At 35.8% G+C, this 23,887-nt stretch overlaps 1 protein-coding gene across 1 annotated transcript; it reads right to left on the reverse strand.

Moving 5' to 3' along the window:
• Positions 1-3,399: 3,399 nt before the first annotated feature.
• On the reverse strand, positions 3,400-23,826 carry LOC128244578 (anillin-like). Its single transcript, XM_052962570.1, has 22 exons — positions 23,702-23,826; positions 21,036-21,171; positions 20,493-20,612; positions 19,298-19,457; positions 18,525-18,900; positions 18,082-18,259; positions 17,447-17,706; positions 16,379-16,611; positions 15,999-16,152; positions 15,542-15,646; positions 15,049-15,151; positions 12,818-13,563; positions 12,055-12,188; positions 8,940-9,087; positions 8,142-8,280; positions 7,634-7,792; positions 7,154-7,326; positions 6,880-6,955; positions 6,404-6,513; positions 5,821-6,015; positions 5,292-5,464; positions 3,400-5,050 (listed from the first exon to the last, which is right to left on the reverse strand). The coding sequence occupies exons 1-22, from the start codon at positions 23,717-23,719 to the stop codon at positions 4,930-4,932; spliced, it is 4,017 nt and encodes a 1,338-aa protein (XP_052818530.1). The 5' UTR covers positions 23,720-23,826; the 3' UTR covers positions 3,400-4,929.
• Positions 23,827-23,887: the final 61 nt, after the last annotated feature.

Genomic DNA, 23,887 nt, shown 5'->3' on the forward strand with positions numbered 1-23,887 from the left:
TATGTAAATATTCAAAATATTAACGAAATTTGAACCAAACTGACTTAAATAAAGCAATTTGCTTATATTTTTTAATTCTGTAAATCTATAATTCTAAATTGCAAGTGTGCGTCTGAATATTTTCGCTATTATTCTGTTTCATTTTTATCCATTTGCATGTATATTATATGTTATGTGTAATTTGATTAGTCTAAATAAATACAGGTTAAACCATACTTACTGAGAATCAGGCTTTTAGAATTGAAGGTAGTGAAAGAAATGGATGAAGTGTGTACGAAACAATATCCACCCATAAATATCTCATCCTTACATGTAAGTTTTCCGTTCAGAGATGTTCTAAAATTACATTCAGGTGGAGTGATACCACTTATACGTTCAATGTTGAAGTTATCATAGAAATATCATCCTGCTTTTTTATCAGCAAAACGATTACCCAAAAGCAAATTGAAAACCATAAAAATACGACGTTATCTCAGCTTGCTGTGCTTATTATGGAAACATGACAAAACAATTAAAAAGGGACTTTGTAATGTTTTTAACTGTGCAGTGATAATGTTTTAAAAAATGTTTTTAGTAAATTTTAGAAATAAAGAAAATAATCAAATTAATTTAAAAACTAAATAATGGTATTTTGGCATAAATGAAAGCAACATTATTTGACGTCATCGGGCTGCGCCGTCTTGCTCTATCTCACCAAATTTAAGATATATCTACTTCAAGGTAAATTAATGAAGCTGAATATATTTTTGTTTACCTAAGGTGGAAATATTCCGACGGTTTGTGTGACATGTAAAATATATTTGATTTCTCTATTAAGTGTAGTATATACAGTGTACATGTAGTTTTTGAATGGCCCTCGTATATATGTCGTCATCAGACCAAAACGGTTTACTTACTGGTTGATGGAGCCAGCAGCAGACAATTGTATGAAACTTTGATTAGTTATCTAAAACTTATCTCTTTTCTTAAGTTTGCGCATTATTATATAACGATTCATTGGTTAGTAGTTTTTTAGCATAAATATTGACCAAATAATATACATAACGGCTTAATGTGACCAAAACTTAACCATCTTTTTTTTTAAAAAGGCTGTAGATAACTAGCCAATTTTAAGGGCGAATACGTTGAATCAATCAAGGTGTATGGACGATTTAAATACACGCAAACCCTGTCTCAGAAGAGAAAAATATTAAAATGTAAAGCTTCATATGTTTCAATCATTATTGTCATAATTACTATCTTAACCATCGAATATGTTAAAAAAACCCATAATGATCTGATAAAGAAAACATTATAAACAAGACTTTCGCTAAAAGTATTGGCAGATCTGCGATTCTCTTGTAAAGGGAGATCACTGCGTTTGAGGATGATATTTCACTGAGACTTGGAAATTACCACGATTTTAATTAATATGAGCTGAAAATAAAAACAATCGCACAGCCTCAATCATGAATAAGTATTCCGCGATTGGATCTGTCGCCTGTCAAAAGCGCCAACCATGTGTCAACCCAGTTAAAATACCAATTTCAATATAAAAGGGGTCACTCGGTCTCCGACCCTGACAATTGAGCTTCTGACATCAAAGTGAATAGGGGTCGTAATCAATATTTCTACCAAGTATCAGGATCATAGGATCAACTTCGGATATATTGAGCAAAATCATTTCCAAGAAAGGCTAACATCGCCTTCAAAGTACCTCAAAGTTGTTTTTTTTACAATATTTATTAAGACCACAATTTTGGATCAATATTTCTCGAGCTAATTCAAATATGGATCATATCTAGGTCACTAGGTCAAATATAAGCAAAAACATTGTTTATGCAAAAAGGGGCTGTTGTTGTTGTTTTTTAATCTGTGAAAATTGATCAGAATGATTGTCTTGGTGAGTCTCGAGCAGATTCAGATGTGGATTTTCTCGGGTCAAAAAATAGGCCTCTAGAGTCTAGGTCAAATATTTCAAAAACACAATTTTAACGCAATATATGTTGCTTGTTTGTGTCTCCTGCGTAACATGACAGAGTGGATTACTTTGTCAAATTGCGTATACATGCACATTGATCATGGTCAGCACGAGACCCAAATTGAGCTTGGAGTCAAAAGGTCAAAGTTAAAGACTACTTTTACTTGAAAAAATGGTGCGCTCCAGAGAATCGACATGTCTGATAAAAATAAATGTGTTGATAAAATCCCGATAAAGTTAGAAAATGGGTCATTTCGGGAAAAAAAATACGCCACCAGGTCAAATCTTAATATAAAACTAAGTCACTTCTTAGAAAAACCTCGTTCACCGCACTTTTTCCCATTTGTATCTTTCCGATCAGAATGATTGTGTGGATGAATTCTCAATCAAATTCGAATCTAGGTCAAAAGAGAGGTGCACCTCCATCTAAATAAAAGGACGTTAAACCAGTTGCTTAATAGACGTGCACCTTTATCTTAAGAGTTGTAGGTCTGAATATACATTGTAGATGTGAAACACTATTTTTAACCAAAACAATCTCAAAATATCAAATTTCTATGACCTTGACTTTTCAGGTACACACAACCTAAAAATGAAGACCATGTGTGCTTAGTTACTTGGCAATCCAATAATACATAATAATGATGTGGCTTTGACAAGTAACTGGCTATGAACATATGATAACTCATTATGACCTGTAAGTGTGACCTTGACCTTTGAAACATAAGCCTTATTATGTTCCCTACACACTGCCTCATCACGGAGAACATACGTGCCCAGCTAATCAGAATTCCTATGAAACATGGTTATGATGCGGAGCATACAAGGTACAGTCCTAAAAACAGTTCTCATGCTGACATGAGTGACCTTGACTTTTGAGGTACAGCACTGGGACTTGTGAGCGACAGTCTGCATAATCCTGATGAACTTTTATTTCAACTGTCTTGAAAATGCTATAATACATCGTGTTTAAGCCTTAATGCCCGGAGAAGGTACAGTTCTTTCAACAGTCATCATTTCAACCTTTGACCTCTAAGCATGACCTTGACTTCTGAGGTCAACTTTTGTCTTGCGCATGACACGCTACCTCATGGTGAACCTTCATAGCAAGTTTTTTTTTTTTTAATTCTATGATGCAGAGTTAAGACACACCCCGGACAAGGATTATTTCAACATCTAAGCGTGACCTTGACCTTTGAGGTATATACATGTTTTGTGCGTGACACACCACCTTACCATTGTGAACCTTCATTGCAAGGTCTTTGAAAATTCTATAATGCATGGTCAAGATACAGCCCGGACAAGGTTCAGTCCAGATTGGCGCACGGACGTACACAGAACCGCCATTGTGACAGCTTTGTCTTGCTCACCGCAAACAATCTTGATAAAAATCACGAACCAAACATCCTCAGTCGATTACAAAAAAACAAGCCTTCTCTATGTCATTTTATTATATATTTCAAAATATTACTCAAAAATACAAAAATAATCATGGCGATATAGCTACAAAAGCACACATATTGAAAAAAGAGAGAAACAGAAATAAAATGATAAAATACTAAAACAGACAGTGACTATGTTTCCTAGCTACCAGATTAATAGAGTTTCTAGAATTTATAGCAATAATTGTTCTACACTACAATACAGAGATAGAGAGAGAGAACACAGTATATGACAATGCACATGGTGAATATATATATACAGAATGATTTATGAAAGACATGGTATTTATGAACACAGAATCAGAATGCATCTGAAAATGCAAAATATTATGAACCTCATTACGACTTAATCCAGTTTCACCAAATTTAACATAGCTCAAAGTTTTCAGTATTTCGCTGTCATTTTAAAATTCTTATCACTCAATATGGCAACTGAGATTCTGCACCTGGCAAGACATTACACAGTAAAACCTAGTAGTAGTTTCCAAGTTCACATACACAATAGTTTTCCTCAGTCATGAAAATGAATATGCAAATGTTTACTCCGTCTAAATAATATTTTACATGATTGATAATAGATAATCAGCCGTTAACCAAATGAAACTAAATATCAAGTACTTATATATTTGATAAAATATAAATAATAATCAGGCCTATATTACAACAAGGATGTGCTTGACCTGGAAGCTGAACGACTGAAACTGTTTTCGGCTATGGGTTTTGGGGTCAAATGGGGTGAAGCACCTGTCACAGAAGACATTAGATTTGAAATCTGTGGACTAATCACATCCATGTACAATGACTTCTAATGGTGTACATATTACACAAATACATGAAGCTATCAAGAATATCACAAGCATGCATTCAGATACAACAAAACAGCCAGGCAAAATAAGGCTGGCCTGAGGTTTACAACCTTCTAGAGATAGGAAGTGGAAACATCAGAGATCGGAAATTGAGGTTTAGATTAGTAGGGATAGAATTAGGATTGAACAGAGATCATCCATTTTGGTGTCATAGCAATGTCTTCATGTAATGTTGACGACACTTTTCCTCATGAACTGTTGAGATTATCTTGAGATTCAAAAGACTTGAACAAACAAAATTTATATTCAGGGATCAAGCTAGGCAAGAGGTCTCAGTTAACAATCAAACTGCTCCCTTTTTTGAGAAATTATTTCTCTGTATTAGAACGTAAGCAGTCATTAAATAAAGACTTTCATGAACAAGCCTGAATACTATATATAAATACACATATGTTCATATAATAATGAGATTATAATCAACAAGCCAGAATATATAAACATTACCCATATTTTGTATAAGGGGCTTGTGCTAATTTTGAACACTGTAGTAGTAGAAACTTTTATTTGAAGTTGTTCCCTGATTTGAGTTAACATCTCTTGGTTTTTTAAAGTCTAGCTTGATCACTGGAATGCTCCATTGCAGCTTCATGAACACAGACAGTTCCTGTATGTTATGACCAAGGCATCTAGCTGTTACTAGTAAAACAGTGACACATGTTGACTATCGAGGTCTGATGGGCCGGAGGGCATCAGCGTGCCAGGTACGGATGTTGGCGAGTGACCGGTTGATCTTGTTACACCAAACTATTCGCTCCTCTTTGGTGTCAGCTGACAACATAAACCTGAAACACAGAAAGATTGTTGGAAATATTTTAATGATATATAAGCAAGACGAAACTTATATAAAACAAGAACTTTATGTTTTTCCCTTAATTGTAGAGCATAAAAACATAAAGGAGCCCGATTCCCTAAAAATGAAATACCTAAATGTCTATGAATTACTTTTTTTTTGTTCAAAAAGAAAGCATTATTTTTTAACTATCAAGCTTTGTTTATAAATGCACATGTCAAAGACGTTATTACCTGGTGGTTGTCATGGTGTTGTACGTCTTAGTGACGAGTGTGTCTTGCTCCCCTCGTAGTGGTGGGCGGACTGACACGAGCTCAAACGTGTGGGGGCGTGCACAGATGTCCCGCGGGATCAGACCTATCTTCTCAGTGATCACACGCTTCAGGTCAATATAGCCAATGGGGTCCTAGGGATTCAGATTTCAATCATTAGCTCCTCTTTAAAATCTTAACACTAAAATGACATATTTTTAATCGTTTGTCAATTGAATTGAAAATAAATTATTTTTCAGAAGGATGACTGAATGATTTTTAAATTATTGTTGCTTCGATAATTAATTGCAAGTGCAAAATTATCTGGACAGTTAATCTCTCTGGTTAAGTGGCATATCTCAAGAAATGTTTTAGTTTGGGCCTAAATGATGTACCAAGTTTGATGTAAATACTATTAACAGTTCTTGAGTTATAACTGAACACTAAACCATGGCTTTGAAAATACATTTTCTTCTCAACCAACCTTGAAATGCTACACCACACAACAAACCTTTTTGGTTTCATCATCTGGGTATTTCCAGTAACAGAGCTTGTTTCCAGTGAGTGCACACCAGCGTCTGTGCCAGGACCCGAGCCCAGACACATCTTCGAACATGGTGAGGAAGCCCCGCTCTTCCACATGCTGCTCCATCATACACTTCAGACGCATGTAGATCGTACCGTGCAGTGGCGACAGGAATGGGATCTGTAAGGCATTATGGGATCATAAATGTAATGCAAGAAATTTGTATTTGATGATCTTCAGTTTCATGTCTGTTCTTGTTTCAAAGCCATTGAAAAGAAATAATTTTTACATCACATAATGGCATAGAAATAGACACTTCCTCTAGTTTAAAGTAACTTAAATCATTATCATATGACAAACAGCAAGTTTGTCACAATCTTAAGAGTTTCAATTAAACTTGAGCAGGTCACTGTCATACTATGCTTTTATTAAACATGCCTTACTATAGTTACTATTTAAGAAACTATTTCCACTAATGTACTGTTAAGGTTACAAGTGAAGATCTTTTCGAAAAGCACAAACCCTATACAAAACCCAGTTGGGGTGTACTAAGCATACATATACATACCCTCTCTAGAGAGAAGCTGCTCTTATCCAGGCTTTTCATGGTGATGGGCAGAGCTGTTATCAGGAAGAAACTTGTTGTCCTCACTGCCAGGGGACCACCTGGGCTTTCCACTAGGGTGTAGAAAAAAAAGGTTAGTCAAAGCAGGATCTGTATGTGTAATTACATATATAATTTGACTTAGATGAAATGAACAGCTGGTAGTTGGTCAAAACAGATTGGAAGTGGAATGACTTCTTAAAAGTTGACATAAAAACAGAACATAAATCCAGAACAGCTACCTGTTCAATAGACAAATATCTATACTTTATTCCTTCTGATGTTAGGTCAGTGTGTGACCAAGGAACATGTTCTTTAAGTCTCTCAAAAAGGATACCAGTGCTAGTTTGTACTTAGAAAACAAACTCATAAGCCTATATCAGATTACAGCTATTTTAACAATCAAGCCAAAGTAAATGAGTAAACCAAATTCTCCTTACATGGCATGTTGGTCTGGTGTTTGTGTTTCTTGGGGGTCTTCTTCTTTTTGTCCCTCTGGTGTTCACGCGACACAGACTACAAAGAGACAAAGTGTTATAAGAAATACTAGAAGCTTACATCCTGGGACACAGACTACAAACAGACAAATTCTTATACTTCATTTTAAACACACAGTAAAATTAACGCTTTCATTTTTCCACTGTGAATAACAATCTCATATTTTTTTAAAAAAGCAACAATTAGCATGCAAACGTCGTCTGTAAGTTAACCTACCATGCTGTAGATCTCCAGGTTTATGTTAAAGTTTGAGGAGATTCCATGGATCTTGATGAGATTGGGGAAGTCTAGACTCCCGCGCATCAAAGGGTCGTGCGTGGACAACATCTGGGTCGTGATCACCTGGGGGCCGTTACGGATCAGGATTACAAAGTAATGTGTTGTCGTGTCTGGAAAAAAATCTTAGTTGCGAGAAAAACAGAGAATAATTCTGCAAACAAGCTGTGTGAGAGTATTTTTTCAAAGGAGAATAATAATAATAATAATTTCAGGTTGAAAATTTAATGATGACAAAAAACTTTATAAACTTATTAACAATACTGGTTTAAATAACAAAAACTCCTTATAATTTATCACTTCTAATGTCAATCTAAAGCAATATGGATACAAATTCCTAAGACATCAGCAATTGCTATGATAAAATCCTCCTAGCCAGTTTAAAATCTTCACAGCGTTCATGTTATACACATGTCCTACCTGAAGCTGTGCCGATCTTGGTGACAAAGTCTTTCTTGAGAGGGAGACGTATGTCACTGATGGTGAGTGACCCCTTGGGCCCCTGCTGACCAGGGGCTTCCAGCTGTCTTGTCTCCTTGAGGCGCTGGGCCTCGGTCAGGTACGCTTGTCGCTTCTGACCTGTGCGGTGGGGTAGAGAGGATTAATAAATGGCATTAAAGCTGGATTTTATATTAAGTACACAAATGGCATTCAACACACATTTTCCAACAGGAATGTTGTCCCTGAACTCCTTAAAGGCATAAAAGAAATCTTGAAGGGACAAGAGTTTTTGTATCTTCCATTTTTTAAACATTTTGACAAATTTCAGCATTTATTTCTTTTGTTTTGGAGAATCATATTTTCCACAATATTCAGTAATCTCACTTCAAAAACCAAGCCCCTTCTAACCAACAAATAAAATCAGTTTGAATATCCTGGTTTATTATTCCATAACAAAACACCCATCAACAACCCCTAAGCTACTCACAAGCGACAAGGAGGAGCCTATTGCACTCCACCTGCTCGGCTGATCCAGCAAACTGTGAGTCCCCCATGCAGCACTTGTTGATAGCATTACTTGTCTGCATGATGACATTCTGCTCCTGCGTCACCAGCTCATTCAACTCCTGCAAGTGGAGATCTCAGGTGAGAAAGATCAATTTACTACCAGCACATAATGTAGAGAAATTATTGGTTTATAAGATAAAAAAAAGGGTCTTAATTATAAAACTTAAATGCGCCTGAAATGTGGTATTTTTTGACAATTCAAGAGCCATCACTTGTTGAACAAATACATTAAAGGTATTATGCATCTAAACATTGTCACCAAGTTCAGTCAAGGTTGGTTGAGTTGGGAAGTTGAAATAAAAGTGTATGCTGCAGATGATGGACAACATGGTCACAATCTGTCTGCCATGCGTTGAATGCAACATTAAACCACTCACAAAACCAAAATCTACAAGTAACGGGACATCTAAAAAAGAAATTTGTCTTAAAATGTAGATTTGCAAGATTCTTTACCAAAAAATAAATAATTTCAGTCTCATTGGCAAGGACTTTTTTTTAACCCACTCATCCCAAATATATTGCAACTGCGCACGAAAATCTACTGAATATCTTTCTCTAGATTAATTATGATTATCTTTCTCTAGATTTTCTTATGATTATCTTTCTCTTCAATGTAAGTACATGAAACTGCTCCTAAGATTCTTGACCAAACTGCTCTGAGCTCACACGCCTCATCCAATCATGGCAATGTACATGTATTTGAAAACCTTGTCATTACCTTGACTCTGTCCTGTAGTGTCTTTCTCTCAAGCTCGGGCGGGAGTTGCCGTGGCATAGGTATGTCCTCTTCTACGGGTGACTCATGAGTCCAGTGGCTGTTCCGGGCTATACGCTGGCTCACTGTCGGCACCTCAGTTCCCAGTTGCCTGCAGGAACAAGGGGAGGAAGAGTTAAAATATCTGACTACCTTTTTCCACAATGGTCTAATTGGCTTATAGGAATGTCTTTTCTACTGTTTGAAACAAGGCAAGCAAAATGCAATGTAATAGATTTTCTTATAAAAGGTTAAAAAAAGAAAAGTTGTGAGTATCTTTTCAGACAGTAAAACAGAATTTCTGAAATTTGTCAACTTGTATGCTGTGTTTATGTATTAATGTGAGCATATAAGATAGACTTGAAGGAAGTGAAAATATGAATATGAACCATCAATGAAAAAATCCATGATAAAGCTTTGAAATATGAAAAGCAAATGATTTCGCATCACAGCAGTGAAACATTGCATTCTGGAAGTTGAAGCACATGCAGGCAGATGAATTGAGCCACCAGAGTCTTTGGACATTTGAACATTCCCATCTGGTTTCAATAGAAATTAAAATTATTTTCTGAATTAATTTTTAATTAAGAAATACAATTTTGAATAGAAATAAACTAGGGATGCAAACGAATGGGAAAATTGATATTCGAATATTCGGTTATTCTTTCGATCGAATATTCGAATAACAAAATTAATATTTAAGAAATGTAGTTAACTACTATTATTATTCTCTACATTTCTAGCCGGGGCTTTTGCCATAGCCGGTACACGCGAAGGACCCTGATAAATCCAACAAAAAGCAAAATATTTTGAACAAATAAAAAGCCAAATTAATTTCAATTCCACAGCATTCATATTTGCAAAAAAAAAACATGATCGTAAATTCCCGGTCGAATGTCGTGATCACCAACGGAGGGTCTTTCCGTAGGACGAGAGCCTCGTTCTGGGATTGATCTCTACTTAATATATCTATGTAAATCCAAACCTAATCGGGGATTAGTTCAGTAATAAAACGAAAATGACCCTGAATTTTGACTCATTTATTGTACAACATTATCCTAAAACGCTACACTATACAGTTACATTTCATCGCACGAGCGACATTTTGAAACATGGAAGATAGTTTAGAGCACATAACTAGCACATGTCATTCATATTATTACGGCGATTTGAGCTATATTCCACAACTTAATTGGCAGCCATGACACCACTTTGTTTGCTGTTTCCGTATATCTTTTATTGGCATGGTCATTAAAATTTACCGAAAATAATTGTTTGATGTCACTTGTCTAATAGCCATTTTTCGTAAATTTACGGGTACTGTTTATATAGTCGCCGACGATATGTCCCTTATTTAACGTGTGACACGTGTATAGTGTCATAGCGTTCACGCCCCTGGCATAAGGGATCAGTCGTTGTAAAAAGACAAGTGAATAAATACAACAACACAGTTGTAGGCAAAAGGTTTATTTGTTATCAAACAAAAAAACATCGAATATTCGAATACCGATTTTGACATTCGAATATCAAACGTTCGATCGAATATTCGAATATTCGTTTGCATCCCTAAAATAAACAGAAAATGAAATGCTTTAAGAAATATTTAAAAAGAAAGAAAGAATGTGATGTTGTTTCTTTAATAATATCCAAACTCCTCCACACAATGTAATAATATTTATTTTCAAAACTGAAATACCATTAGGGTTTTTTCTTTTGGGAAAAAGGTTTTAGCATTGAGAATGGGGCTCAATTTCGACCCCAAATTGATCAGAAAAAGACTGAACCTGAAGAAGCATTTAAAAGATGATCACTTAAAACTTCTTGTAAAGATCAAGAGCCAATACATTAACAAAAGTCATTTAAGTTACAGTGTCCCATATTTGTCCAGAGATTTTGATGGCTGTACATGTAATTGTGAAAGCAGTGTTAATTGTGAAAAAGGTAAGAATGATGTATGAATACAATGTTCTACAATATAGCTATGAACAAGCGCTATCTTTAAGACCATGCTTTTTTAAAACCATAAAACTTTTTCAACAGCGAGTAGAAGTGTAATTAATTAATTACTAATATTACTATACACCACACACAAAGCTGGCAACACCACTACCAAAGCAATTCAAAGATTCCTTACTCTCGGAAATCTACAGTTGTCGTGAAAGTGGTGTGTCTGTGGGGAGATTTAAATCATGTTTATAAACAGGTCATACATGTAATTTCAGAGAGATAAGGAAGGTTAAGCCATTCTTCATTTGTCAAACACTACAAAACATAGCTTAGATTATATCATACTTTATATTAACTAACAGTATAATAAATATATTACATACAGCGTTTTTCCCCAAACCAATTTGGGGCTGATATTTGGTCCGTTAAATTGTTTTCATTTGAAAGAGTTGATGTTTTTTTAAAGAAACAAACTGAATCTTTTATTTTTTCTCAGTCCATTTTTTAAGCATTCTTTTTCATTTATAGGCAAAAATGGAAATCCCCATTTCAGCCGCATGACAATTTTTTTCCCAACCAGAAAGGCCCCATTCCCAAAAAGTTGGGGGGAAAAACAATGACATGTATACCTAAAGTATGAAAACTATAAAATAATTGATTACTAGTAATTTAATACTAATTTTTCTGGCCTTGTTACATACATGGTAAAGAATGATGAAATAATGAATGCAATTCAGAAAAGCACAGACTATCACCATGCTAAGCTGGAAATGTGTTGATGATGTGGCTATACTTCTTTTTTAAATAATGATAAATAAATCATTGCGGGATAATAACAGGATCTATGTGATTATGAAAGTAAGTGCATAACTGCATAAAACTTCATACTTAAAATAATGGATGATGAAAACAGTGGATGCAGAAGGTTAATGAAGAAATGAATGTTAGAATATGTATCAAGTAATCCTTACTTTTTGCTTAACAAATTGTACAGTAAATGAATTCCAAAGATGGATCACATCCTAATATTTTACGTAAAAATATACTTTAAATTACAAGAATCAGGTGTTCAAATGAGTTGTGCAAGGTTACAATCAAACACGCCCTGCTTGTACCGGAGTGTTATCCCTACCTGCTGGTTCGATACATGGACACGCTGTACGCCAGGCCATCACTCTTGGCCCGCATCGTCACCTCATTGTTATTCGGCTGCTGCAGGCTCATCTCTCCCGATGTTGTGGCGTACAAGTGGCTCTGACGTTTGCGCTGGAGAGTGTGTTACAAATAAGAAACTATATGCTCACAACACAGACACTCAAACTTTTAAAGGAAGTCTCTGCACTCTGAGGCAAGAATCTAATTAAGTTTTATCGGTCCTCATATAAGCTAGTCAGTTTATTAAGCCATAATATTTTTTTTGAAACATGAATACCCCATTTAATGCCTGATGGTTCCATTAAATGTTGGTATCTTTTGAAAGGGGTGGTGCTTACCGACAAATATGGAAATAAATGACCATACAAAAAAAGCCATTATTATTGCAGCTAATATTTTTGTTCTTAATTTAAATTGTATTCAGACAAAAAATGGTCTATTTAACTCTTTCAGGGCAAAGAAAAGCTTTTTTTATTATTTTTTTAGGTATTTTTACATTCTTCTTCTACTTGTAAACACCCTTTCAAATGATGCTATTAAAATCAATATGGGGTCAACAGCCATCCAAAATGACAAAGTTGTACAAAGGATAGCTAAATATAGCATTAAATTACAAATAGCTTCTAACCATCAGAATCGTGTTCAAATAATTGATTTTCTCATTTACTTAAAAAATTGAAATTATCTTGATTAGTAAAAACTTTTGAATGTGATAATAAATGCACATGGTTTCCACTTACTGGTTGAGGGACAGGTTCCTTGTTCCTCATCTCGACGTCTGTGATGTCATCCAGGGCTTCATCTAGCAGGTCATCCATCTCCTGCCGGTCTTCATCATCACTGTCCCCATCCATGTGGTCCTGCCCACCCCTCTCACCCTCGCTAGAAGAGATACTGGACCCATACCCTTGGGGCCGATGTGACACCCCCTCCAGCCTTACGTGCTGGTATTCCATGCTGTCCTCACTGGTGATACTGGCAGTGTCGTCCTGAGCCTGTGGCATCACCGTCTGCCGCCGAACAGAGTCCGAAACGAAGGCACTAAGGCTAACATCATCATCATCCATTTGATGGTGCTGCATGACACGTTTTTGAGGAGATTGCTGGTTATCCATTCTTCTTGAAGCGCTTTTATAGGACTCAGGTATACTGGACTCAGAGCCACTGTCAAATGTGTCATCAAACGACTCTTGGGACTCAGATTGTGTCTCCTCAGACGTAGGGTCAAAGTCATCCTCTGTCTCATCCATTGTGTCCGTGCTCGTGTTGTGCTCCTGGAACTGTACCTTCTTCAATGAGGACGCAGACTGCTGCACCACTGGTTTCTCTTCCTCAGTGCACTTCTTAGAAACCAGTCTGTAGATGCTGGAAGGCTTCTTACTGGCTGATGCTGGTTGTGTCTCACCTGGACCATTGTCAAATGTGTAGCTGGCCCCGCCTTCATCTGAAAGTTCAAACCCCATGGCCTGTAGCTTCTTGTTAAAATCTGGCAAGAGAAGAAGAGAGGAAGGCATGGTTACTGCAGGTGAACGTGCAAAGGAAGAGGTGAAGGGTTAATATAACATGACTTTCAAACCATTTGAAATGATAGTATAGAATAAAGATACTATTATAATTACAAAAAATAATGTTTGGCCTGTTTTCTAATGCGCATGCATATTTCATTCAGGCATTCATTGAAAAGCTCATCATTTGATTGTGCATTCAGAGAAAACTGGCATGATGCTAACTTGATCAGACTTCAAACAAATTCTTGCTAGAGGTTGATAAATAAATCTTATGAGTTTCAAATTTAATACAATTATGAAATGAGTTTTAGAAAAGCCAGCATTTTGCAAGCTTATACATTTTCCATTACCGGTTTCATATAACTTCAGATTGTCAAGTTAATTAACACAGGGCTTCTATTAAGAATATGAAACTGTGAGTACATGGGTGAAAGTTTGAATTTTTCAAAATACTGAAAATAGGGTGTTTACATAGGGAAATGCCATTTTTACAATACATTATAAAGGATAAATATTTTCCAAAATACTGAATTCAGTATCAATACTGAAAACTTTCACCCATGTGAGTATGAACTACCTTGCCATCAATTTTGGAAATTTTTCTCTGAAATGTGGAAGTTTAACTCTAGTGAACACTAGGAAGGTTTCCACTTTTGTCCAACTAATATGCTAAATATTTAATAGTGTGTTTATTCTGACCAATTTGAGACTGAAATTCAGCCCCACTCCCAAAGCTAAAACATACATTTCACAAAAAACACCCCAAAAAATCGTAACTATAACATGCCAACTTCACAGAATTGATTTCAAATACACTATTTTACTAAACGTGGCCAAAGAGTAACATTGACACCAGGATTAGATATTTTGAACATACAAGCTTTCCCCTTTTATAGAAGTTTAAGCCCATTTCTAGGGAGTAATATACTTCCAAACTTTCTTTTATGGAATCTTTGAACATAACAATTTCATTATAAGATAATTTTGAAGTGTTTGAGACTTGAACTTCCATATTTCAGAGAAAAAACTTGATAACTGAACATTCTAGAAAGAAGCCCTTTTAGGTAACATTGTTAATTCCATGCACATCAAAGAAAACAAGGTTAAATATATATATATATTAGAATAACAACCAACATATTTTGTTGCAAAAGTATTAACATTTTAACATTGATTAAAGATACTTCAAGCCTGACTTTGGTCACACAGCAAAGTACATAAAAGGCAAAACATTTAAAAACATTCTAATTTTTAACCAATGAAAGTTCTAACCAATGAAAGTTCTAACCAATGAAAGTTCTAACCAATGAAAGAACTAAAGGCCATGTACTCCTGACATAAATAAATAACATTAACGTTAATCTTTGTTGTTGTTAACTATGATCAGACAATCAGAAAATCCATTAAATATTTCAGCTAATAATTTTTTGATGTACTACAATCTTTCTTGATGTAAATCTTACCATCCCTGGCCTTGGTACGGACAGACTCTCTCTTGTTCCCCCCAGCAGCTGGAGGGGGAGGAGGTGGTGGGGCATGAACATTAGCCTCATCTGCACTTGATACCTTCACACAGAAATGTTAATACAAATTTGTATTTTTCAATGAATTTCTCACAAAGACAACTTTAGACAAGTGTTTTTTCTGTGTCTCCAAAAGAGTACCATGATTATAATTTAACTTTTCAATTTAAGTAGTTTGAAAAGACCTGTCTTGCAGACTGAACAAAACCGTTTTTAGATCAAATAAATATACATTTCACAAAACTTAGTACATATGTTGCCAACCACCATTTTCAATAAGGGTAACTTGGTCTTGATTTAATTATTCACCTCTCGCACAAAAAATAAAATAGTTTATTCGAAAGCAATCAGGGCCACTTTTTCATAGCCTCTCAAAACATCACAATCAGGCTTTAAGAGATTGTATAAACTAACCATGAATGCTCAACCATACCTCAGACTGTTCAAGTGTCCTGTCATCCTTGAGAATGCCGTTCTGGTATCGATTGTTGAGAGTATTCACCTCCGCCATTCGCTCTTGGCGGATCTTGTCAGCAATCTGAAAACCAGGTAGGTCCACAATAGCCTATTTTGTGTTTTACAAAAAGGTGCCATACCTCAAAATTGAGAGCATTTCCATGGTTATGAATTATTTTCCGGAAAAATACATAAGTTCTTGGCATTTTTAAATAAGAAAGTGAAGAAATACATACTTTTATCAATCTAGTGCCTGAATGTGTTATATGGTAAAGCTTCTATTTTTGCCAATTTTACCATTTTACATCTTATCCAACTACTATCATGTAAAATTAAAACTTTAAACTTAACTTTAACTTTTGATCAATCTGACAGTAATAGATTCAATGAAATTAACTATTTATTAACTCTCACTGCTGTGAGGGCTATGTTACCTTGTCTGTTTTGCTGTACTGGACCTGGTTGAGGATTTTCTGTTGGAGTGTTTTGGTTGCACTGCCAACTCGAACAAGTGGCGAGGCCGCCTGGGGACTTGGGACCTTTGTTGGGGAAAAGGCTCCTGCCTTGCTGGGGGTCCGCTGAGGAGACCTGTGGATACAAAAGGATTTACCAATAGTAAAAACTTCACAATACACAATTATCAAATAAAATGGAATCCACTAATTGGCCTGAGAAGTTTTATTCTGGTAATGCCCATAAAATACCTAAAGACATTGAAATGAAGCATTTTTATACTTTATAATTTTACTGTTCACATCTGCAATATCTTTAAATATCAGGCGAAAATGTTCCATATACCATATTAAAGCTATACCTTGAAGTACTGCTGGTAGGTGGTTTAGGTGGCAGACCATCTGCACTGCTCGTTGATCCCTTTCCCCGCCCCATCTGTGAGGCTCTCTCCTCGATCGAGTCCTTGAAACTCTTCTGTGGTGTGAGGCCCTTGTTAGGGGTCCCATTTGTCTTCCAGGAGGCCGCTTTACTTGGGGTACCTGATGGTTTCATAGGACCGGGTGTGCCTGGATCAACCTTCTTGATAGAGCTCACCTACAGGTATAAAACAATGGTTAATACCATATCCACATACAAATGAAGGATATAATTGTTTGGAGTAAAACCTATTAATAATGAAATGAGCCGCATTGCGTGAATTTGGGCCCACGGACATAACTATTACAAATGAAACAATCATAAATAAGAAATGACAAAAAAAGGTTTTTCCCTATGTGTATAAATTTCTTTTAAACTTTTTTTTTCAACCGACAGTCATTAGTGCATCATTTTCTCAACAATTTATGACAAACTTCTTTACTCATGTTTCTATAGCAACCACATACTTTGTCCCAATTTGTTTTGACTGTGAGCATAGTGTCTCTTTAAAATGGCAAATTGTTTAAAAAATAAAAAATAAACTGTTCTTTATTTATGTTCTATAAGGATTCTGTGTACTTTTGTAATGATGTCATGTGCGTGCCGTCAAGCTTAGTACAATAATCAAAATGTGCAGTGCATGTTCTAACTTGTATTAAAACACATATTTTATGCTCTTTTAGTGGTATCATGCAATTTAAAGTATTACTTCCTGAATTGTCATTTAAATGAAATACCCGATTTATTAAACAATGAAAGAAAATATATGACTGAAAGCCAAAAATCAGGAGATGTGGCTCAGATAAGACTTTTGGATGAACAAGCCTGAATTTGTTCATTAGTTTCATTTTGGCATCATTTTTTAAACAAACTCTGCTATTTAAAATCACAAATTGGAGCAGGCTAACAAAGCATTTAACCAGTGTACGGCACCATGGGCTTGTGCTAATGATGACCACTCAATAATGAATTAAATCGATTATCTACATAATGTATTTTAAAGCATCATTACTTTGTTATTTGAGGTCATGTTTTCCCAGGCCGACATTCTGTCCCCGACAGAGTAAGCAGTTGGCTCTTCCTCTCGTTTAGGAATAGTCTTAGCCTCCTGCTCCTTCCAGCTGGCCCGGATATCCGATACAGGCTTAGCTGATATGTCATCCCCAGAATCTGGCCCCTGTGCAGGTCTCTGCTCCGGTCTTGGGGTTTGCTGGTGTCGACGAGCGGGGGTGTTGTCTGCTTTAGGGGTCTGAGAAACTCTCTGCTCCCAACCTATATAGATGTGACAAATAAATGGAATTATTTGCATAGATTAGGTATACATCAGATTACAGATAGAAATGATCACAATAAGAAAGCAATATTTCACCTGTTATGTATGTAACATTATTTCTTGATATATCTCACCATATGTCAAAGAACAGTTAAAGGCAACAACCCACAACTATTCAAGTTCTTGTTTCTCAATGGTTGGGATTTGGTCAATGTTGAATTTAATTTTCTTATTTTGTGATACTTCATACATTTATATTGCAAAGGTAACCTTTTAAATATGTGTTTTTTTTAAATGAAGTTTTAATACTGCTTTTAAATTTTAATAAACTAGTGTAGCCAACTAGTTGCTGATTTCTTCCTAAATTTCTATACCTGCAAATCTCTCTGACAAGGGCAGATCTGTTGGGTCCCTTGGGGCAGCAGGCTTGGTGGGTGTGTTTTTCTTCCAGGATGCAAGCCTGTCTGTCACAGGCTTCTCTGTGGGTTCATCCCCCAAGCTTGTGTCGGTCGCCCGTTTGTTCACCGGCTCATGGTTTGTTACTGTTTTCACCTGTAGACAATTATTGTAAAATTGTGTACCATTGGTCAAACAACATTCCACTTATCCAATCAGAGCACAGTAGTGATATCAAACATGTCATAACCCTTTCGGCTCATACATAATGAATGTCAAGTTTTCTCAATACGATTGACTAGGGAATGTTAATAAATGTAAAATGGAAAGATACTAAGAACTACAGCAGAGTGTAATTGCAAGATGCTTAGATAATTTTATATTAAACCAATGACTTATTATTTAGGATCAAACTACATACACTGTGTGCATATTTTGGTGAGCCTGTGTTTCCAGGTTGTGACAGGTGAACTGTGTGTGTGCTCTTCTTAGGGGAGCCCAGTGGTGGCCTGGCAGGAGACTGGGCTCGCACAGGGGACTGAGCCCTGGGTGGTTTAGCTGGGGCTGTTGTCTGGGTGGGAAGAGGGGCTGATGGTGGGGCGGGGGCAGGTGTTTTCTTTGGTGATGGGGCAGGGCTACCCGGTCCTGAGCCCTGTCTGTCCCTCTTGGGTCCCTGATACAGTTCATACTCTTTCTGTGGCGAGGAAACATGCCTGTCCTTCGCATCAAAATGGTTTGGTGGCCTGTCGTCATCTTTCTTTGGTGGCTGCCATCTTGGCTTTTTCTCTTCTTGTTTTCTGTAAAAATATGAATACATACACATTGTCTTATCAACAATTATTATAGTGAACATAGTATATAAGCTTTACAAATACTACATGGCCTTTTTCCAGGTTTTTGGAAACAAGTCCTTTCACACTAATTTGGGGAAATTCATCACTTATGCCATTAACTTGGGAATGAAAAAAATCAGGAGTAACTTGCATGATTTTAAAGATGTTTCCCATTGTGATTGGATGAGATTATTTGTCTCATAAAATGCCTATTTCCATTTTACTCAACAAAACAAAGGAAAAAAATCATTATTTTTACAAAGAGCTCCTGTTTATATATCTTTTTGCAAACAACATAATTTTCATATAACGATAAAGCAAATGTTTTTCTTAAATGATATTTTCACGGCAAAGTTCTTACTTTATTGTTGGATGTGACATGTCACATTCGAAGTTGTCAAGGTTCTGTGCGAGCTTTGCAAAGCGAGATCTCCGGCTACTAGGTGAGCCAGCAGGCTCTGGCCTGGTATCCATGGCAACATGAGTGCCTGCTCGATTCTCACGCTGGTCACCTCCGACATCTGGCAAACATAAATACAGTTATATAAAATAAGATAAAAGTGTTTTGTTATGAAAGTTTTGTAAGGATTTTATCAAGCTGTTTTGGAATAAGGACCCTACACAAAACTGCCATCATGCTCAACTATATCTTATACCGGTACTTATATCAATGCCGCTTTATCTTAGGCCTAAAAAAAAATACATTTGGTTCGGGTTACCCGACCCTACCTACGGAATAGGCGCCGACCCTATCGTTTTTATAGTCAGTTTGAAAAAAAATGAAAAACTAAAAAAAAAAAAAAAATCTTTTTTTTTTGGTGCTTTTCAATATGTAGTTTAAAACCTTAAATGCTAATATAGACGATGACTTGAACACCATTCTCCATTGATGAAAATGACATTCTTATATAAAGTCTAATAAAAAAAAAAAAATAATAATAAAAAAAAGCCTACCTACCCTACCTATTTTTGAAAAGGATGTAACCCTAACCAAACAATTTTTTTTTTAGGCCTTAGAAATGAATGCAATAATGATGTTATATGTGTCTGTCAATAAAAAAGTAAAAAAAAAGGTCAATCAAGGGCCACAAATTGTATTTAAGATAATATGGAGTATGTAACCTTATTGTGTAGTGGCTGTGAACAAATGTGTGAAGTATGAAGAGTCAAGTCCATTGCATGAACAGTATTTTAGATCTGTGTTAAACCCCAAGCTTCTCTAAAACTTTAACCAAATTTTTTAAGTCGATTAATTTCTATTTTGGATACCACATAGTTGTGTCAACTAACTGTAAGATGGCAATCAACAAATTAAGTGTATAGAAGTTATTAGAAAAAATCCAAACTTGCCCTAAAACTTTCATTGGACACAACAGTCCCTATCTTTTTTAACTAAAATCCTTAGTCATTCAAGGGCCATAATTTGTATTTAGGAATGGATAATATGGAGTTATGTAACCTAATAGCAGGATAGTCCTGATTAACTGTGTGAAGTTATTTGAATGAAGGGTAGTGGGAGTTATAAGTGAAAATGCCAACTTGCCCTTAAATTTTACCTGAAAAATGAGGTCGTTCTTCTGACAGCACTGTCATGCGTGACTTGACACCTTTAATTGCTGGGGTGTCAGGCTTTCCCTTTCCATCTGTCTCCCAGGTACAGTGTCGTTTTGGAGAGTCTGTAAAATAGTTTGTCTTTATACACTTGTGCCCCATGGCTGACTATAAAGGCGCTATATTTTGAATATGGGTCTTTAAATATCTATTCAAAAACTAATTATTAACTGTTAACAATAACAGTGGTCGAAATCAGCATAAGCCCGCAAGCCCTGCACTGGTATAAAAATGTCTTCCGGGCTTGCTCAAATTCTGAATTATATATATTAGGACTTGTTCAAATATTTGATGCCAAGCAATAGTATAAGAAGTCGGGCTTGTACATCCAAAAGTCCAATTTCAATGACTGTGTTGATTTCAATAATCCATTCTCATGTCTGAGTTTAACATCCATATATCTGATTGGCTGTTCAATGTTTATTTTCAATAGTATTTGGAGTGATAATATTCAAACCGTTCTTCAAAAAAACTTTATTTCTACTAACCATCATCGTCTATCACTGTGAGGACAGGTTGATTAGTTGTGTCTTCCAACACTCGTTTCCTTGGGGCTGGATCTGGAGTCTTACCCAGCTTCTGGTTCAACATTGCACGCCGCTGCCGTGTGCGCTCAATCAGTTGCTGTATTTTAAATTATAAACAAAAATAGATGCCAAGTGAAAATTATTTTTTGAAGTTATAAGCCTACTTGAACATAATTACTTATTAAATTCTCAAATCCCTGTCAGAGTCTATGAAACTACCCATCCCAACATTTTTTATTTGAAAAGCAAAAAATTTGACGATGTTTGTTACAAAATTTGGGGATAATACATACAAAATGAAAAAGAAAAACAAGAGCTGTCACAGAGACAGCGCGCTCGACTATTCCGCCGCTTTTAAATGTAAGGATTGAAAAGTTTTGGCAAAACATGCATGGATCACTGTTAGATTAGATTTCAATGCAATACATGGTGTGCTGAGATATAAACATAAATGCAAAATATTAACAAGAATTTCTAAGTCTAATAATAAAGGGCCATTATTTGCAAAATACAGTTATCTAACTTGGTTATTCAATTAAGTTGGGTGGTTGAATACCATTGTATAAAGTCCCAATGCAATACATCAAATAGTTGCTGAGATATTATCCTATGTGTGCTAACATGCAAGACCTTAACCAGAATTTCTAAGTCGCATATAAAGGGGCAAAAATTATATATTATAAAAGATAGAGTTATCTTACTTGATTAAATAAGAAGGTTAAATAGATGGGAGCCTGTGTGTAAAATTTCAATGCAATACATGATGTATTCGCTGAGGTATTGACTTAAATGTGGTTACATGCAAAACCTTAACCAGAATTTCTATGTCGAATAAAAACTAGGCCATTATTTTAATTTAATGCAAACTGGAGTTATCTTACTTGGTTATTTAAGTAGATGGTTGAGTACCATTGTATAAAGTCTCAATGCAATCCATCAAGTAATTGCTGAGATATTAACCTATGTGTGCTTACATGCAAAACCTTAACCAGAATTTCTTAGTCAAATAATAAAGGCCCATAATTTGCATTATATGAAAAAAATGTTATCTGGGAATACATATCTAATGTTTCAATGCAATACATGATATATTTGCTGAGATACTGACTTAAATGTGGTTACATGCAAAACCTTAACCAGAATTTCTAAGTCGAATAATAAAGGGCAATTATTTTGCATTAAATGCAAACAAGAGATATCTAACTTGGTTAATTAAGTAGGTTGGATGGTTGACTACCATTGTATAAAGTCTCAATGCAATACCTCAAGTAGTTGCTGAGATATTAACCTATGTGTGTTTACACGCAAAACCTTAACCAGAATTTTAAGTCGAATAATAAAGGCCTAAATATATTATTTGCATTATATTCAAATAATTGTTATCTAACTTCATTAAGTTAGTATGTAAGATAGTTGGGAATATATATCCAAAGTTTCAATGCAATAACTGATGTATTTACTGAGATAATGACTTAAAGGTGCTTATATGCAAAACCTTAACCAAGGTGTGACGCCAATGCCGACGCCAGGGTGAGTAGTATAGCTCTCCTTATTCTTCGAATAGTCGAGCTAATAACGATCCAACTATGTAACAAAAGTAATGCACATCCTACCAATACTTTGCCTCATTGTTGGTGTCAGTGTGCACACCCAGGGGATTGCTTATGCACCAGTTAATTGGAGCCCCTCCCCTCCTAGTCCGTGGGTATAAGGGGATAGCTGGGGAAATGGGCCATGTTTTTACCTTTCAGACCAGGTGGCACTGCAGTGCCAATTGAATGCGGTAGTTTTGTCTTTGCGTCAAAAATAGTCGGGAATGGGCCTGACCTAGGATGCCTTGGGTGTGGGGGCATTTGGCGGGGATTATAACAGTTGTTCGTTCTCACAGGATGGAGATTTTACCCGAGCTTAGCTGGACCAAAATTGGAAGTCCCCACTATTACCGGACCTGGGGAGGCTGTGGTTACAATTGACTGGTGCATTATTGTGTTGTATAAATCCCCCCTGGAGCAGTGAAGTATGTCAAATTTCTTATCGTCAGATTGAAGGCATTAAAAGGTGCATAAGCGTGGCTGTGGGAAGAAGAAGGCTAAGCCAAATTGATTCTATATTAAGCTTATTGTCATCCAAATCATAGAAATCAACAATTAAATTTAATACGAAACACCATATTGAACCAAAATTAAGACCCTCAACATGATACGTCAGTCAAGATCAGTAAAGAAAATTCCCTAAGTAACAATTTAAAGGGACGGCTTTACATGGATGCCACTCTCCTTTTTAACAAGTTAAAAAATGAAGGTTTTAGCAATTAAGTGCCACTTTATTTAAAAACAAAACGTTCAACTTCAACTTGTCAACTGATAAATTTACCAATGTTGTATCTTCCTTATGGTCATCACATTCCATTCTGTCTATTTAGTACTAGTTTTCATATCCACTCAAAGTATGTAATCTTTTATTTAAAAAATAAATTCACAACACTAAATTTCAAATTATTTCCAGACAGTTCATTGTTGTCATTTGCGCACCCAATTATTCTCGCCAAAAAAGCAACAGATCGTTGATTAACGGTTAAATATGCAATATTCTTTAATCCCACTTCATAGTAGTTGATAAGTTCTCACCTCTGTGTAAGAATCCATTGTCCGCACTCGCTCAAAACACAACTGTGTTCAAAATTAGCGGTGCTTTTTGAAATTGTGTATTGACCCAAAATGTGTTTGAATTTGGCGGTTGAACTCACGTCGCATCACGGAATCAAGTGCACGATATTTGAAATTTTGACAGACGCTCATTGAACTTTTGATCAG

Source organism: Mya arenaria, chromosome 8, assembly GCF_026914265.1.
Source record: "Mya arenaria isolate MELC-2E11 chromosome 8, ASM2691426v1".
Taxonomy (NCBI): domain Eukaryota; kingdom Metazoa; phylum Mollusca; class Bivalvia; order Myida; family Myidae; genus Mya; species Mya arenaria.

Coding starts and splice junctions, on each gene's coding strand:
- LOC128244578 (XM_052962570.1), bottom strand. Junction 15,647..15,998: donor AGTACAGCAAAACAGACAAG/GTAACATAGCCC, acceptor CCTGGTTTTCAG/ATTGCTGACAAGATCCGCCA. Junction 5,465..5,820: donor CAGATGATGAAACCAAAAAG/GTTTGTTGTGTG, acceptor CTGAATCCCTAG/GACCCCATTGGCTATATTGA.